The sequence below is a fragment of the Carassius carassius genome, chromosome 16 (genome assembly GCF_963082965.1).
Source record: "Carassius carassius chromosome 16, fCarCar2.1, whole genome shotgun sequence".
In the NCBI taxonomy this organism is placed as follows: Eukaryota; Metazoa; Chordata; class Actinopteri; order Cypriniformes; family Cyprinidae; genus Carassius; species Carassius carassius.
Window position 1 is genome coordinate 27,725,121 of NC_081770.1, and position 18,033 is coordinate 27,743,153.

The window sequence follows — 18,033 nt, forward strand, 5'->3', positions numbered from 1 at the left end:
ATATAGATAGATATAATATAAGATAGATTTTTCCCTTTAATGCATCTGCCTTCCTAATAAAATTACTTGCATGTATGGAGTTGCATTTTATTTTATGTTTCATCATGTAAATTTATTGTCATGTAGTTTATTTATTTAAAAGAGTGCGTTAGTATAGGCGGGGTCCACAGCATGCATATATGCTTAATACACAAGTAACGCATCTCTTTCGCCAAGCATTCGAATAATGTATGAATAATGAATGAGTGTTAGTTGCATCTAATCAAATGCGCATTCTTATTCTTCAGCTTGGGTTTAACTAATTAAGTTTACTTTGTTGGGACAGCAGCTATGCTAATGATGTCTCTATTTGTTTCTATGTTTTGCCACGGGATGTAACTAGGATATACACAAGCTCCAGTCTGGATCCAGAACACCTGAGAAGAGATGATGCTGACCCTCAGAGGAACTCAGATGATGCTAACTCTGAATCAACAAACAGAACTGACAAATATTGCTACAAGTGTAACTGCATCATATAATAATTGCTGTTAATAATGTTCATCGTCTGGCTGATTGTTTCTGAAAAATCCTGTCATATGCGCACAAACTGACAGTCACCACTTATAAGCTACTACTAAATATTGTAGAAATGTAATTTTCTGTAAAGTTGCTTTGTAACGATTTGTATTGTAAAAAGCGCTATACAAATAAACTTGAATTGAATTGTCAAATATTAAAAATTAAAGAATTGCACTGTGAAAGATTACTATTGTGTAGGCTACATAAATATAAAAATGCCTACATGTCATAATGTATAGTCATTATGATTGCATGTATCAGAATTAGCCCAGCTAACAGGGAACGTACCCAGAACATTCACTAACGTTCTTTAAAAGTTGTGTATATGTTAGTACAAAACGTTATTAAAATAATGTTTTTGAAACGTTCTTATAACATTGTTAATGTTCTTGTAAGGTTGATAGAAAACGTTCTTAGAACAATTTTCTCTGAACATCTTTAGGATATTATTTGTACTCGATGAATGTTTTCATAATGTTGAGAGAAAACATTTTTAGAACAAGATTCTTAGAACATTCAACTGTATTAATTTAATTTCTAAATTAATTGATTGCTAAATGTTATTATGATATTATCCTAAAACATTTTGATAACAGCATGTCCTCATAGTTGCAGGCTACTTTATAAACGTTATCATAATGTTGGGAGAAACTTCTTTCTTAGAGGCAATATAAAACTTATTAATAAAATAAAATAGGATAGGATAGAATAAAATATAGAAAAATAAATTGGTGGATAAGACACATGCCTTTGCTGTGAGACACCAATGTGTCCCTGAGCAAGACACTTAACCCCTAGTCGCTCCAGAGGTGTGCGACCTCTGACATATATAGCAATTGTAAGTCGCTTTGGATAAAAGCGTCAGCTAAATGAATAAATGTAAATGTAAATGTCAATTTATTTAAATATGAAACTACAACCTTGAGTAGGTGGTGGTTAATCACCTGAATGTAATTTATAATTATATATATTTAATAATTTATTAAAGTCACTTAGGCCTATTAAGTGAATGTCATACACATATGTGAACGGCCCCCACCGATCCGCTAGCAGGCCGTCAAAAAAACACGTTCCAGGGGCGGCACTAGGGCTGGGCTAAGGGGGCTTAAGCCCCGAATATTTTGTTACCTTGTCTTTCTCATAGAGCAAAACAATTAATCAGAAAAACAAAAGTGAATAAGACTACAGCTGCCGCAATTACCTAATCATGAGAAGTGCCTATTACAGTTATATGTATATTAAAAAGTACTCACAACGTGCTTTTGCAGGGTTGAGCATTGTAGCCAATCACAGACATGTCTGTTGAACGCATTGGCCAATCAGAGATGTGCAAATGAGTCGCTGTGCTGTAAATTCTGTAAAATTTGGTAAAATTACAATAATAAGGTGACTTGACTTGACTTACTATAGGACTTGACTTGACTTGACATAGCTTGTGACTTGACTTGACTAGCCCAAGAAAAAAATACTTGGGACTTACTTGAGACTTAAAGGTTAAGACTTGAGACTTACTTGAGACTTGCACATGTGTGACTTGGTCCCATCTCTGTTAATTTAACAAAAAAAATTAAAGATTAAAAGATTATTTCAACTTAATTTGTGATTTGAAATTAAAAGCTGTTTAGGTTAAGCAGAACTCAAATCTAACCTCAAATCTAACTCAAATCTAATCAGAACTTTAAATAAATGATTATAAATTAATTTAATTTACCATACAATCTATGATTTTTACGTATAAATGTCTGACCACAAAATATTTAAAATAAAAATAATTCATGATTTCAAACATGTTTAAAGCATAGACATAAAAACATGGCTGTAGTGCCCGTGACGTCACCCATAGACTCCCGAAGAGTGTTTTTGAAGCTCAAGGTGTACAGAGCGGGCCGTCGCCATCTTGGCAGCGTGTCACCGCATGACTCTCGTTATTTTTCGTAACGGTAACTTTACTACTTGTCCAAAATAAAAGCTCGCTAGATGCAATATGGCTAACTAACTTTTTAAACGTGCACACAAGACTCTCGAAAAGCATGTTCTCTTCCCTATATAACATAATTAGTGTAACATTTGAATAAAACTGTTAAAATATAAAATATCAGACGCTGCTTACCTCCTTTTGCCATCAATCAACCATGATATACCACTTCCTGTGAACGGCGTGCGTGTGACGTCACATGGGCGGGGCAACGCTATATTCCACCTGAGTCCGTTTCGTCTGATGACTTTTTGCCTGAGTCCGTTTCGTCTGATGACTTTTTGTCCGAGTCCGTTTAGTCTGATGACTTTTTGTCCGAGTCCGTTTAGTCTGATGACTTTTTGTCCGAGTCCGTTTAGTCTGATGACTTTTTGTCTGAGTCCGTTTCGTCTGATGACTTTTTGTCTGAGTCCGTTTCGTCTGATACCTAACGTTAATTGTATGAGACCTGACATCTGACGTCGTTTTTCCTGAGTCCTGAAGCTTTTCAGTCAGAGGCGCGATGCCGTTTTGTCCGATGACTGAAGCCGTTTAGTCTGAGGCATGATGCCTTTTCATTTGATGACTGAGGTCTGAGGATGTCCTAAAATGTACACCGTACCCGTGGGACTGCGGCTCACTCACTCAAACTGATCACAGCAGGACTAACGTTACTCGCAACACGGTCAAGGAAAATAATAGGTAGGCATTTGAACTTTTGTGTTTTGCCGTCAACCATATCTGAAGATTAACCAGCTTAGTTATCATAATGTCTGTAACTCTAGTTAAGGTTAGCACAGAAGCAAGGAGCTAACGCACCATTACATCAAAGTTGTCAACGGCAAGTGTTAAAAATGCAGTGTTATACACAACAGTTTGTCAGTGGTAACTTAAGAAAAATATTTTTTAAAGAATTTATTTTTTTGTGCTTTATCACATCCGGACACAGACAAACGAGTCACGCAAAGTGTATTTTTAACCTAACGTTAGAGAGACAGCTGACAGACATGGAGTCTTCCTCATCTCTAACCGTCACAGATCTGAAGCGAGGTAAAGCGAACACACATTCCCTGTATTAAAACAGCTTTAAACATTTTGTTAATTGTTATTGTTATCTGTAAGTTTCATCTAGAATGCCCATGTGATGTTGATCAAGTTTAGTAAATCCACCAAACATTGAACAAAGTGGCTGAAGAGCGTTTATAATGGTTGTTTAACCTAAGTTAACATTTCACACTGTTATTTGCTCCTCACGTTTACTTATTTAAAATTCATACTAACAAATTGTTGGCATACTTTTAAATCAATGTTTTCAGTGCAAAGGCAGAGAGTGAAGGTGTGGTGGTATTTGCAGCAAGAAGGCTGCAATACTAATATGGGCCTAAAATGAAGTAGAATTCACATTAAACAAATTGATGGGCTTTAGTGTTGTACCAGATGTAATTTGTCACAGTATATAAACACATCGTTCTTCAGTTTGTTTGTTTTGTTTTTTTGATGATTTTCTATTGATGCAGATGTAATGATGACCAGAAATGACCAGCAGCAAAAATGTTAAGTCTTCTTCAGCAATATACAGTACTTTGTTTTGTGAATATTAGATTAATCAAATCATGAATACACAGATGAAAAATAACAAACCTCAACAAAGAAAGTCCCAGAGCAGCTTTTGGGAATCCTCAAATTTAGTTGTCATGAAACTTTAAGGGATAGTTCACCCAAAAATGAAAATTTGATGTTTATATGTTTACCCCCAGGGCATCAGTCCGTGTAGTTCGTATAATTAGTTTTTTAATTTAATATTAAAATCTGAGAAAAAAAAACTGCACATTTTTTGTTTTTTCATTCGTCCCAACAAATGAAAAATCAAGACTTCTGCTTAATTTGTTTTAGTTTTTACGTTCAGGGACCCAACGTTCATAAACCCAAAAATTTAAATTATGTCACTAATGACTCACCCGTGAGACCTCCGTTTATCTTCAGAACACAGTTTAAGATATTTTAGATTTAGTCCGAGATCTCTCAGTCCCTCCATTAAAACTGTGTGTACGGTATACTGTCCATGTCCAGAAAGGTAAGAAAAACATCATCAAAGTAGTCCATGTGGCATCAGAGGGTCAGTTAGAATTTTTTTAAACATCGAAAATACATTTTGGTCCAAAAATTACGACTTTATTCATCATTGTTTTCTCTTCCGTGTCTGTTGTGAGTGCGTTCACTGCAGTGTAGTGATATCCAGTTCGCGAACGAATCACTCGATGTAACCGGATCTTCTTGAACCAGTTCACTGAATCGAACTGAATCGTTTGAAAAGGTTCTCGTCTCCAATGCGCATTAATCCACAAATTACTTAAGCTGTTAACTTTTTCAATGTGGCTGACACTCCCTCGGAGTTCAAACAAACCAATATCCCGAAGTAATTCATTTACTCAAACAGTACACTTACTGAAATGCTGTGAAGAGAGAACTGAAGATGAACACTGAGCCGAGACAGATAATGAACAAAAGATTGACTCGTTCCCAAGTCAAGAACCGGTTGTATCAGTTTTCGGATCACCAGTAGTGATGGGAAGTTCGGTTCTTTTCTGCGAAATAAATCTTTTGGACAGTTCGTTTCAATAAACCGGTTGAAGAAAAAAACGGTTCACAGGTTCTTTTTGCGCTCGACGTAATGACGTCATTGCTCATGATTGCCCTTCATTCAAGTCTTCAGTTTACCCACGATTATAACACTAGCACAGAATCAATTCAGAATCAATCACCAAAAGAATCAGTTCGGTTCAGACGCTCTGTGTGTCGGTCTGCTTCACGCTGAATCACACATGCGCAGTATCATCAGCTCCTCGGTTCTCGTAACGGACGCGTCTGACAGAAACGGTTCTTGACTCGAGAAGATTCCGATTGGAATCTGATGTAAAATACCTGAAAACCCTCTGTATGAATAGAGACTGGTTTATTGACTTTATGGCTCATTGGTATTATTACCATCTCTATAACTGGCCATCAGCACATCAACATGTATTTTCATTGTAAATGCTGCATTTCTTGCAATCTCAGGATTCTGTAATTGGCATACAAAGTTAAATCTTTTTTTATTTTATTTATTTATTTTTCTTACTCAAATTATTCTTATTGTATCTTTCTAGTGCTCTTAAATTCCATGTTTGATACATTAAAACCAAAATTCAAACTGCCACTTAAATAGGACAGCAATCACTGTAATTGGAAAGAGTAGAATAATTTTTTATCATTCTAAGTCAATCAAATACCTTATAGGAAATTAAAAGCATGGTAAATAAAAAAAGGATTTATATACACGCATATAATGTGTGTGTGTGTGTGTGTGTGTGTGTAAGAGAGAGAGAGAGAATGGTCAAATAGGAAAAATTACGCATGCAAATTCAAAGTGAGAATTAGAATACACCCTATACTTAAAATCACTCTTTTTTTTTTCCTTCTTGGACAACCAACCAATCACAGTCTTCAAAAGATTGTGTCATTCATAGCAACCGGGTCAACCCCGCCTCCTCACTAAGATGAAAGTTTTTGTCTTTTCCTTACTAAGAGTTGCTCTCAGATCGGTCCCGAATCGCTCTTGAGCTAAGACTTCTACGTAAAAGTTTTTAAGCTTAATTAAGAGTTTTCTGAGAGGATTCTTAGAATCTTTATCTTTCTCTTTTCTCTTTATCTTTCTGTGAAACCAGGCCTAAGGTTTGTTTTAAAGATTTTTTGTTGTTTTCATAAAATTTAAGCACATTTCCCTCTAATTTGTCAGTGATCTGATTTACTTTTGAGTTGTTTAATGTTGATGATTTTCATCAGATTTAATACTTTTGGGGGAGAAATAAATACAATATTGTTTAATTATCCATATTTTTTATTTAAATCTGCAATTAATTATATAAACTATATATACCGTACAAAACAAGAGATTTATTACTGTACATGATTCATACATTGAACAGGTCCTGTAAAAACATTTCTGAATATGTATTACTTGTTAATAACGTAATATTTCTAACTCTACAAGATAGTTCAGAAAAGTTAAATATATTGCTGGCGCCGTCACACAGAGCCGCTGCGCTGCTGGAGTCCTGAATTTGAATCCCGGCTCATGGATCTTTCCCGATCTCTCTCTCTCTCTCTCTCTCTCTCTCTCGCTGGGATAATATTGTAGTGAATATATAAAGTAGTTCTCCAGCTCCTCCTCCTGTCCTGTGTGCTGCGTCGGTCTCTTACAGGTGAGCTGGGTGCAGGTGTTTGGAGTTGTGCTAATCAGTTCCTGGTCTGGGCCTTTAAAGACGCTGTAGATGAGACCGTTAAATCTCTTATCCAGGCTTGGGACGCTGTGATTTATGAAGAAACCCCTGTGACACAGTTCTGGAACACATTCATCATTAAAATGTTTCATTTCAGGGTTGTAGCTTAATTACAATGTGAAGTACATCTTGATCATGTTGCTGAAAGAACTTACATTCAATAAAGATATAATACCAATAAACAGAGCAGAAATGATCATAACAGTCATCTCTGGTCTTGGTTTTGTGCCTTCACTGGGGAGTTGTCTTTCTGATCTCTCTGGAAGACAAAAGATTTACACAGTTTTGGAGGAAAAACACAAAACATGAGTGCATCCTTTCATAATGTCAACACAAAAGAACAAAGGCTGGAATGTAAAGATTTTTGTCAGTCATGTGGTTTTACACACCTTGAGTGAAAAGTTCAACACTCTTGATGACTGATTCCTTCATGAAGATGTAGCACTTGTATTTTCCTGCATCAGTGTGTTGAAGGTTGTTGAGTTTGATGGAGAAGTTTCCTCTTAGATACTCTTTGGGGAAGCTTTCAACTTTGTTCCTGTACTCTGGATCCTGTCCTTCCACAGAGACTTGACCATCAATAATGCTATACACATTCTGGCCTCTGTGTATCCAGCGCACTAGATCAATGTCTTGAATTGTATTCAGAGGTTCTTCAGAAGAACAAGGTAAAACAGCAGAGTCTCCAATAAAACCCTCAACAGTCTCCTTCAGAGACACTGAAAACAGAGAGAAAGTGTGATAAAAGAGATCAAGTTCAGCAGGCGAGAATGACAGAAGTGCTTTACAGATAATTCTTCATTGTAGTGCTCACCTCCATTTATAAACAGAAACACAGGTAGAAAACACAGCTGTGAATACCTGTAAACATAGAGTCAACAGTTAGACAAAGCCAACATCTATGGATTAAAAAAAAGAGAAAATAATATACAAATAGTAGAAGCATAAAGTCAACAGTTTGTAAGGACTTACAATATAAATGTTTATGCTTTAGTCTAAATGTACGGTGCCCGTAAGGTGACTTGTTCAGTTTACTTAGTTTTGTCGTGGCCACGACATCATAACTCGTGGGAATGTGATAATATGTTGTGTCCACGAGATATTAATTTGTGGGAACGTCATATTAACTCGTGGGAACGTCATATTATGTCGCGGCCATGAGATGCTATGTTGAGGGAACAACATCCATTTCCCGTGGCCACGACTTCTTATGTTGAGGGAACGACATGTTTTTCTCGTGGCCATGAGTTTAAAGCGTAAACAAACCTGCGTGACCATAGCAACCCAGGATTATCAGAGATGGAATCATTCATATTCATATTATTTTGAATTAAGAAATTATTGTATTATTTAGACATAGAAATTGTATGCATTTACATTTTATGCATTTATGAAATTTTATGTAAATGTCGAGCATTTACAGTACGCTATTATTTACAAAAGTGTACAGAACGTTAAATAAAGAGATCGAAATTGAAGCAAAAAAAATGTATATAAACGAATAAAAAATATAACCAATAATAATAGGCTAATAATAATAATAATAATGTACACATATTACGGGGAAAGACTGGCAGTTAATAGACTTACAAGACTGTAGGATGGATTAAAAAAAGTTTTTATATTTTATTATGCACTTTATGTAATATTTATTTATGATAAACTTCATTTGAATGCTAACCATCGCATGTAATACATCCCGGTAGCCAAAGCATATGGTTAATATAATAATTTAATAATGTTCACATTTCTATGTATAAATATTATAATAATTACTTAATGCAAAATAAAATATTAATGAATCCATCTCTGATTATCCTGTTGCTATGGTCACGCAGGTTTGTTTACATATTAAACTCGTGGCCATGAGAAAAACATGTCGTTCCCTCAACATTGCATCTCGTGGCCACGACATAATATGATGTTCCCACAAATTAATATCTCGTGGCCACGACATATAACGTTCCCACAAGTTATTATGTCGTGGCCACGACAAAACTAAGTAAACCGAACAAGGCACCTTACGGGCACCGTATATTCACTTCATCTCCGAGCATCTTTTCTCGTTATCATCACTAGCTCAGTGAATGCTGTGTAGTGTACAGGAGCTAACTTTAGCCTGGACGATTGTTTACGGAGAGGATTGTGATATAAACCTGGAATATTAATAAATACATACCTAATTTCCATCATGCGCTCTAGAAGCTATATAAACGACGTGTAGAGTGTTGTCACCACACACCGTTTATATATCTCTTCATTTATATTGTGAAGTTACATTTAACTCAAGGATCTCCGAGAACATCATACTTTCACTTCTGTTGTGAGTTCACCCCTGAGCTCGAGAGCGCGCTTAAGATAGTTTCACATTCAGTATATCTTGATCCTGGACTGATCTGTAAGAGGCGACGAGTCTCACGAAAATCAGATATAAGTAGATTAAATAATGCAAAGTGAAGTGCTGGTCTATCGAATCGCTGCGAGACAGGGCTCGGCGAAAATTCAGCAACTGTTAGCAGGAAGTGACTGCAACTAAAACCGGACGTAAGCTTTCGCTAAAAACCGGAAACCGCACAAGATAAATAAATAATTATATAGATGTATTATTATTCTTAATACTTATTTAAAAAAGATAAAGGTCAGTATTGTATATTATTTTATTGAAAATGTTTATAAAATATTGGCAAAGAAAAAAGATAATTTGGGTAAACTTTAATTTCCAGCTAAATGTTTAAGTATGAATGCGTGTACATCAATGTGTGTGTGAAATAATGAAAGATATGCACAAAAACACACACATAATATATATATATATATATATATATATATATATATATATATATATATATATATATATATATATATATATATATATATGAGGGAGGCATTTACAACCCGAATTCCGGAAAAGTTGGGACGTTTTTTTAATTTTAATAAAATGAAAACTAAAAGACTTTCAAATCACATGAGCCAATATTTTATTCACAATAGAACATAGATAACGTAGCAAATGTTTAAACTGAGAAAGTTTACAATTTTATGCACAAAATGAGCTCATTTCAATTTTGATTTCTGCTACAGGTCTCAAAATAGTTGGGACGGGGCATGTTTACCATGGTGTAGCATCTCCTTTTCTTTTCAAAACAGTTTGAAGACGTCTGGGCATTGAGGCTATGAGTTGCTGGAGTTTTGCTGTTGGAATTTGGTCCCATTCTTGCCTTATATAGATTTCCAGCTGCTGAAGAGTTCGTGGTCGTCTCTGACGTATTTTTCGTTTAATGATGCGCCAAATGTTCTCTATAGGTGAAAGATCTGGACTGCAGGCAGGCCAGGTTAGCACCCGGACTCTTCTACGATGAAGCCATGCTGTTGTTATAGCTGCAGTATGTGGTTTTGCATTGTCCTGCTGAAATAAACAAGGCCTTCCCTGAAATAGACGTTGTTTGGAGGGAAGCATATGTTGCTCTAAAACCTTTATATACCTTTCAGCATTCACAGAGCCTTCCAAAACATGCAAGCTGCCCATACCGTATGCACTTATGCACCCCCATACCATCAGAGATGCTGGCTTTTGAACTGAACGCTGATAACATGCTGGAAGGTCTCCCTCCTCTTTAGCCCGGAGGACACGGCGTCCGTGATTTCCAACAAGAATGTCAAATTTGGACTCGTCTGACCATAAAACACTATTCCACTTTGAAATAGTCCATTTTAAATGAGCCTTGGCCCACAGGACACGACGGCGCTTCTGGACCATGTTCACATATGGCTTCCTTTTTGCATGATAGAGCTTTAGTTGGCATCTGCTGATGGCACGGCGGATTGTGTTTACCGACAGTGGTTTCTGAAAGTATTCCTGGGCCCATTTAGTAATGTCATTGACACAATCATGCCGATGAGTGATGCAGTGTCGTCTGAGAGCCCGAAGACCACAGGCATCCAATAAAGGTCTCCGGCCTTGTCCCTTACGCACAGAGATTTCTCCAGTTTCTCTGAATCTTTTGATGATGTTATGCACTGTAGATGATGAGATTTGCAAAGCCTTTGCAATTTGACGTTGAGGAACATTGTTTTTAAAGTTTTCCACAATTTTTTCACGCAGTCTTTCACAGATTGGAGAGCCTCTGCCCATCTTTACTTCTGAGAGACTCTGCTTCTCTAAGACAAAGCTTTTATAGCTAATCATGTTACAGACCTGATATCAATTAACTTAATTAATCACTAGATGTTCTCCCAGCTGAATCTTTTCAAAACTGCTTGCTTTTTTAGCCATTTGTTGCCCCCGTGCCAACTTTTTTGAGACCTGTAGCAGGCATTAAATTTTAAATGAACTAATTAAGTGGATAAAAGTGTAAAATTTCTCAGTTTAAACATTTGCTACGTTATCTATGTTCTATTGTGAATAAAATATTGGCTCATGTGATTTGAAATTCCTTTAGTTTTCATTTTATTAAAATTTAAAAAACGTCCCAACTTTTCCGGGGTTTGGGTTGTAAAATTCAGCAACGGCACCAGACTACACATCAGCATACACATTGGTGAGTGATACTACTTTAGTTATGTGTTTATACTAATGTATACTAGGGGTGGGGGGTCGATACAGTATAGCATCACAATATTTTCCGCCGCAATATTGTATCGATACACGGATGCCAAGTATCGATCTTTTACTATATTATTTCTTAGAATAATAAAATCAATTTCTTGACAATCCACTAGATGGTATTGAGTTTTCTTCTAGTAAGGTCAGCTGGGTCACCTTCAGCATGCAGTAAGTTTGTAAAATAAAGATGACAGCATCGCGGAAGGTTATCAGGAAAGCCCCTTCTGCGTTTAAATCAGATGTATGGACTTAGGCCTACTTTGGACTTGTAAACAAGGAGGGGATGTAAGTAAGGATGCACCGACATCCGAAAATTATCTAAGAGGAAAATTGTTGAAAATGCAAGCAAAAAAGATAGGCTACATATAAAAATTATATATATATATATATGGCACACAGCGCCCCGCCTGGCAGTGTTTAGTGCGCATGTTTCACTCTCCTTGTCACATAGTATAGACTAGTTCAGCTGTACTGGGTAACGCTGGTAAAATTATGCTGCCTTCAGTGACACTATGCTATGCTCATACGCTCTGATAATAATAGCTTTGTAGGACTATAATTATTTGGATAATTAGTCAAAAAAAAAATTGTATCTGATTCTGTTACATTGAAGTGAATAAAAAATTATATACACTGATATTTAATATTAAGGTAACCCTTTACAGTAAGGTTCCATTAATGCTATTTAATGTATTAACTATGAACGTTCGTTCATGTTAGTTAATACATTAAATAGCATTAATGGAACCTTAGGCTACATATAAAAGTGTGTATAAAAGTCAATGAACAATACATTTATTACAGTATTTAATCTTTCTTAATGTTAGTTAATGAGAATACAGTTGTTCATTGTTAGTTCAAGTTAATTCAGAGTGCATTAACTGTTAACTAGCACCACTGTTGAATTAGTTTTATATTAATGAACTAAGATGAATAATTTCTCAGTTTGTTAACTAAAGTAGTTTACTAATGAACCTTATTGTAAAGTGTTACCAATATTAATATAAATTCTGTCCAGTTTTATTGTTACCTTCAGTAAAAGTGTGGTTATTTTATTGGCTTATGTTTTTTTTATTATTATTATTATTTTTAATTCAGTATCATTCAAATTGAGTTACATTTAAAAAGGCTTACAAAAGAACTTAATATTATTTAATAAAATAATAAATAATCATTACAAACCATTTACGGTTTTCAGCATCCATAATGTTCGGTTTCTGTTTCAGCCCAGAATTTTCATATTGGTGCATCCCTAGATGTAAGACTACATGTTTTGTTTAATTTCATTTCAATTTAAGAGTACTTTACTTTTAAATGCCCCAGTTGCTGAAAGGTCTGAACAACTTTTTTGTACAAGTTCATATCGCAATATATCGCAGCATATAGCAATTCACAAGTGTTACTGTGATAATATTGTATCATGAAGCCTCTGGTGATTCCCACCCCTAATGTATACACTGCCTTAAATGTATACACACACACACGCATAGATATATATTTGAGCACTTCTTTTTTTTTTACAGACCAAACTGCACCTGCAGAGTTACCACAGTGTCAGAATCGCACTGAAGTGTTGCTAACTGAGCAGACAACATGGATGAAACATTTTGCTCTATGTTGCATGATCAGTGTTTTACTGATCATTGGATGATAGGTGAGTTGCTTTCTGAACTTTTTAAATGTACAGTAGCATAACTACTTCTGTAAAAGTATGAAGCTATTTTTCGGAAGGTAAATTAAGTTCTTATTTTATTATTTTTTAAGCAATCCTGTTAAAATTTTCATCTGATGGAAGTTACCAAAATCCACAACGACATTTGGACCTACAGTAATATCAAGTTACAGATCTTGGGGTGACCAGAGTCCCAACTCTCTTAAAGTTGTAAATAGCCTGCTCCGGTCTTTTCCATTTAACTTTTAATATCTTCGTTGTCCCTGTTTTGTATTGGGGAAAAAGCTGCTTCTCTGCCATTAAATTAAGAGGCATTAAGTGCCATAAAGTTTGCGCATAGAAAGCACAGGCTACCACTTTCTAGGTAACTCACTGTGTTGAGTATAAATGATAAAATGTTTATCGATAGGTGTAAGAAATGACGAACATGATGAATTGTAATGCATTTCAACCAGTCTTGTTTATTTAATATAATTGAGTTAAATAGTCAAAGAAAGTCTCTGAGCAGCTTTTAGGAATACTCAAATTTGGTTGTCACGAAATGTAAAGTGATAGTTCACCCAAAAATGACAATTAGATGTTTATCTGTTTACACTCAGGACATCCAAGATTTAGGTGACTTTGTTTCTTCAGTAGAACACAAATTATGATATTAAGCTTAAGTAGTTGCAGTCTGCCGTACAATGCTTGGCAATGGTAACAGAATCGATGACGAAAAAAAAAAAAAAATAATGCACCGAAGAATCGAAATTAAACTCTGCAGCTCATGACGATACACTGATGTGTAAATACACAAAAATGATCGGTTTGTGCAAGAAACTGAACAGTATTTAAATAGTTTTTTACCTCTTGACTCACGCAATGTTCAAAATGTTAGAACTCTTGTGAATGCGCTTCACAGCAGCAGGCACTTGAGACATCACCGTCTCAGTGTTGCCAACTTCTTTCAATGAAAAGTCGCTAAATGTCGCTTGACGTCATATGCTAATTAGCATATTCATGACGTAAGTGCATCGTACTGCATTTTATGCTGCGTTCCAGGCAGGTTTTTGAGCACGTAAATCACGACTTCAAACCACGACTCACGACTTCGTAGTGTTCCAGGCCAGTCACGTGAAACTACCTGAGCGCAAGGAATTGTGGTAGTAGCTAGATGTAAACAAATTATCATTATTACTATATTATTATTATTAATTTGACTGGAACGTTATAATTTCCTAAAGTATAAATATTCTCACCGTTTACCGCCTGCAGAAACACTGCATCCGTAGGTGCTGCCATTGTTGTTTTGGTTTCGCGAGCTGTGTGACGTCAGAGCTCGTAACTGGGAGTACATTGATCTAGTACGAGTTCACGGGTGGGAAGTCACGGGTTTGACTGCCGTTCCAGTGCACTTTCACGGGTATAAGGTTGGAAAAACACAGGTTACAGGTTGCCTGGAACGCGGCATTAATGCAGCCAAATTCTCAGTAAAATACACACACTTGCACAATTAGCTGATTAGAGAGTGGCACCAGGTGTCTTCAATATTGAACCTTTTAACAATATTCACATTTTCTGAGATACTTAAATTTGGGATTTTCCTTAGTTTTTTGTTTTAATCATCGAAATTTAAAGAAATAAACATTTGAAATATATCAGTCTGTGTTTAATGAATGAATATGTAATATAAAAGTTTCACTTTTTGAATAGAATTAGTGAAAATAATAAACTTTTTAACTATATTCTAATTATATGACCAGCACCTGTATTAAGTTTTTGTTTGTTTGCTTTTTTTAGCTTTTTTTTTTTTTTGAAGAGACTAAATAATTGGCCAAGAAAGTCGTTCGATTTGTCGCTAGTCACTTTTTTTGTGGGGGAGGGGGAGTCACTAAGGGGATCTGAAAAGCAGTGGCGCCCCCAGAAAATTTTAACAGGGGTGGCCAGATGAGGCCACAGTAAATCTTGGGGTGGCACATAAAATAAAGAAAAAAAATTAAGTGTTTGCAAAAAATACATATCTGTGATTTCTGTGATTTTATCGATCATGATAATTAGACAATATTTTGCAGAGTGTGTTATTGTGCTGATATCTTATTTCTAATTGTGCTGAAAGCTGACTCCTGAATTTTTTTTTTTACCTATACGCCATTTTTTTCTAAAAGTGTGCACCATCTTTTAGGTTAAATACTTGTATTTGATCTGTTAACAAGCAACTGCAGTCAGTATCACCAAAATGTATCTTTGCAATTTAGAGAAAACAGAAGCTGCATCTGAAGTGTCATTTAGATGTTTTTAAACACAGTTTAATGCAGCTCCGTGTAACTTGCAGTTACAAATAAATAATAATTTAAAACATAAAACATTGAAAACTTATGTTTGAAATTATTAAAAAAAATGAAAATTTAGGATACCTTAAATGTGAAACTAAAATCGCCAGTAGGTGGCAGCAAGTCACTGTTAATAAGTGAGTCATTGCGAACCAAATTAATTTAAATGGTTGATTCATTCAGGAACGAAACACTATCCTGTTACTTAGAGATGCAAACGTTTAGAATGATTTTTTGTATTTAGAAATGCTTTTGTATAAAATCAGTATCACATTTGTAATTATGCTGACTTTTGGAGAAAAATGTCAGTCTCCGTGTGATATAGTAACTATATGAAATTAGATATGAATTATATAGATCTATAAATTTTCTGCCCCATATCTTGAAAAATGCAATAATTCTAAATTTCCAGTGAAAGAACGCATTATAAATGTTTATGCGCACTAGTCTAGACCATCACGTGATGTATACGTGCACTCTGTATTCTGTTTGGACACGGGAGCGTGAGGTGAAGGGCAGCTACACTGTTGGCGCCAATCTTTTTTGGTGGCTGCAGCTGGTGTGGCAATTTTCTTGAACTATTGTGAATTTATATCTGCATTTAAATTAATACTACCCATTGCAAATCATCCTAGGGATGGCCACCGGATTAGCCAGCGATTATTCAGTGGTGGACGTGGCCACCCCTTGGGGGCACCCCTACTGAAAAGTCGCTAAATCTAACAACAAAGTTCCTAAATTGGCACCACTGTTTCTTTTTGCTTGCTTTATGGTGGATCGCAGACTTATAAGTGCTCTCATGGAAATTCAAATTCAATAACAATTTGTAGAGACTGAGAATGAAAAACCAAACCGAATTTTGTCTTTGTATTGCTTTAATTCTCTGTAGAGAATGATCCAGTTTACACACAGCGCGAGGCTGTGTTCAGAGAGATAACACACAGACTCACAGTCCACTTTTTATAGTATGTAAAAAGATACATTGAAGGACAGATTAGGACCAATGAGCCGATCATGTTGCTCAGTGCACATCATCTCATAACTCATGTACATCTCATGCACCTCCCTTGTACGGACTGTCTCAGAACTAATTGTACCTGGTACATGGTTCCTCTTTAGAAGCTGTTTTTCTGCCTAAAGCAGTTACATGCACAAGAACTCAGTGTCCCTATGGACTATATATACTACCTTGATTATTGTATGTAAAAAATATACCTAAATGAGATTAATGCAATCAATGCCAAATTACCAAAACTACTAATTCCAATAACAGTGTATTACCGCCACCTATCTCTCAAATGGACCATTAACTCTCTATCTACAATCTCAATTAGGAGTGTCAATGGTCCATTTGGGAGATAGGTTGCGGTAATGCACTTATAAGTCTGCATAAGTCTGTTTTTTTTTTTTATTATTATTTATTTATTTTATAGATTCTGTTATCATTGCCAAGCATTGACAGACTTGCAACTCCTAAAGCTAAGTATCATAATTTGTGTTCTACGGAAGAAACAAAGTCAGCCAACATTCTGGATGCCCTGGGTGTAAGCAGATAATCATCAAATTTCCATTTTTCCTTTTATGTATCTGTCGTCATAATAAAATTACTTGCATGTATGGAGTTGCATTTTACTTTGTTTCATCATGTTAATTTTGTTCAATTATTTGTTAAAACTCAAATTCTTTTCCCTTCATCGTAATTACTAACGAGCAAGTCATGTTGTGTGCAAAATATTTCTTACCCAAAACTCCTCGACATCAAAAACTGTTGAGTCCTCGGGCAAGGCAATGTCCATGAGTTGGTACTCCATAAACTCCCTTACTTGGTCTTGTTCCTTTGGGTCGTGAAAAGGAAGGAGTTCCTGAAATCTTAAAAAGAGCACATGTGTACAAGACTGATTAGAATACAGTGAGAGAAAGATTTATTTTGTAATGGATGGAATGGCATCTTTGCTCTTTTAGAACTCGCTCTTTTAGTGTGCTGAAGTGCACAGAGGAGATGGCTGCCTGAAACACAAACTGGAGGTAGTGCAGCCTGATGTGTGCAACCAGGGACGTGATTAGAATACAGTGAGAGACAGATTTATTTTGCACGGATGGAATGGCATCTTTGCTCTTTTAGAACTCGCTCTTTTAGTGTGCTGAAGTGCACAGAGGAGATGGCTGCCTGAAACACAAACTGGAGGTAGTGCAGCCTGATGTGTGCAACACAAACTGGAGGTAGTGCAGCCTGATGTGTGCAACCAGGGACAGATTTATTTTGTAATAGAGCATATGCAGAGAGAGGGGGCGTGTGTGCACGCGCTGGCAAAGAGAGACCTCGCGCTCTTGCTGCAGAACGGGAGAGTCTCAGAGACTAAATAAGGGTTGTCCAAGAAAGTTGCTAGATTTGTCGCTAGTCGCTTTTTTGGAAATAAGTCACTATAGGGAGTCGGAAAAGTCGCTAAATCTAGGGACAAAGTGGCTAAATGGGCAACACTTGTCCGTTCTCTGACTGTTTTGTGTATTTCCGCTGTAGAAAAGCTTGTTCTGAGCCGAATCTGACTTCTTTCATATTTGTCGACCAATATACAGAAAACTACATCAGTATATCATCATAAACACAGCCATTTTTG

The 18,033-nt window shown here is 36.0% G+C and overlaps 2 protein-coding genes across 7 annotated transcripts in view; both read right to left on the reverse strand.

The window, feature by feature from the left end:
* LOC132160066 (CD276 antigen homolog) overlaps positions 1-9,371 on the reverse strand; it is a 139,422-nt gene extending 130,051 nt beyond the window's left edge. For 3 of the 6 annotated variants that reach the window (XR_009437943.1, XM_059569762.1, XM_059569763.1), the window contains exon 1: positions 9,014-9,371. Coding sequence is in view for 2 of the 6 variants with exons in the window: in XM_059569765.1 (XP_059425748.1) it covers positions 6,869-6,895; positions 6,990-7,093; positions 7,224-7,553; positions 7,649-7,695; positions 9,014-9,027 (522 nt within the window). In the remaining 4 variants the exon portion in view is untranslated. Of the gene's footprint in view, positions 1-6,826; positions 6,896-6,989; positions 7,094-7,223; positions 7,554-7,648; positions 7,696-9,013 lie in introns of those variants that run through there. The other 3 variants (XM_059569765.1, XM_059569764.1, XR_009437944.1) reach the window with 3 other exon arrangements.
* LOC132160231 (CD276 antigen homolog) overlaps positions 6,247-18,033 on the reverse strand; it is a 37,220-nt gene continuing 25,433 nt past the window's right edge. Inside the window, exon 6 of the mRNA XM_059569965.1 lies at positions 6,247-6,659. The gene's annotated coding sequence lies outside the window, so the exon portion shown is untranslated. The remainder of the gene's footprint in view (positions 6,660-18,033) is intronic.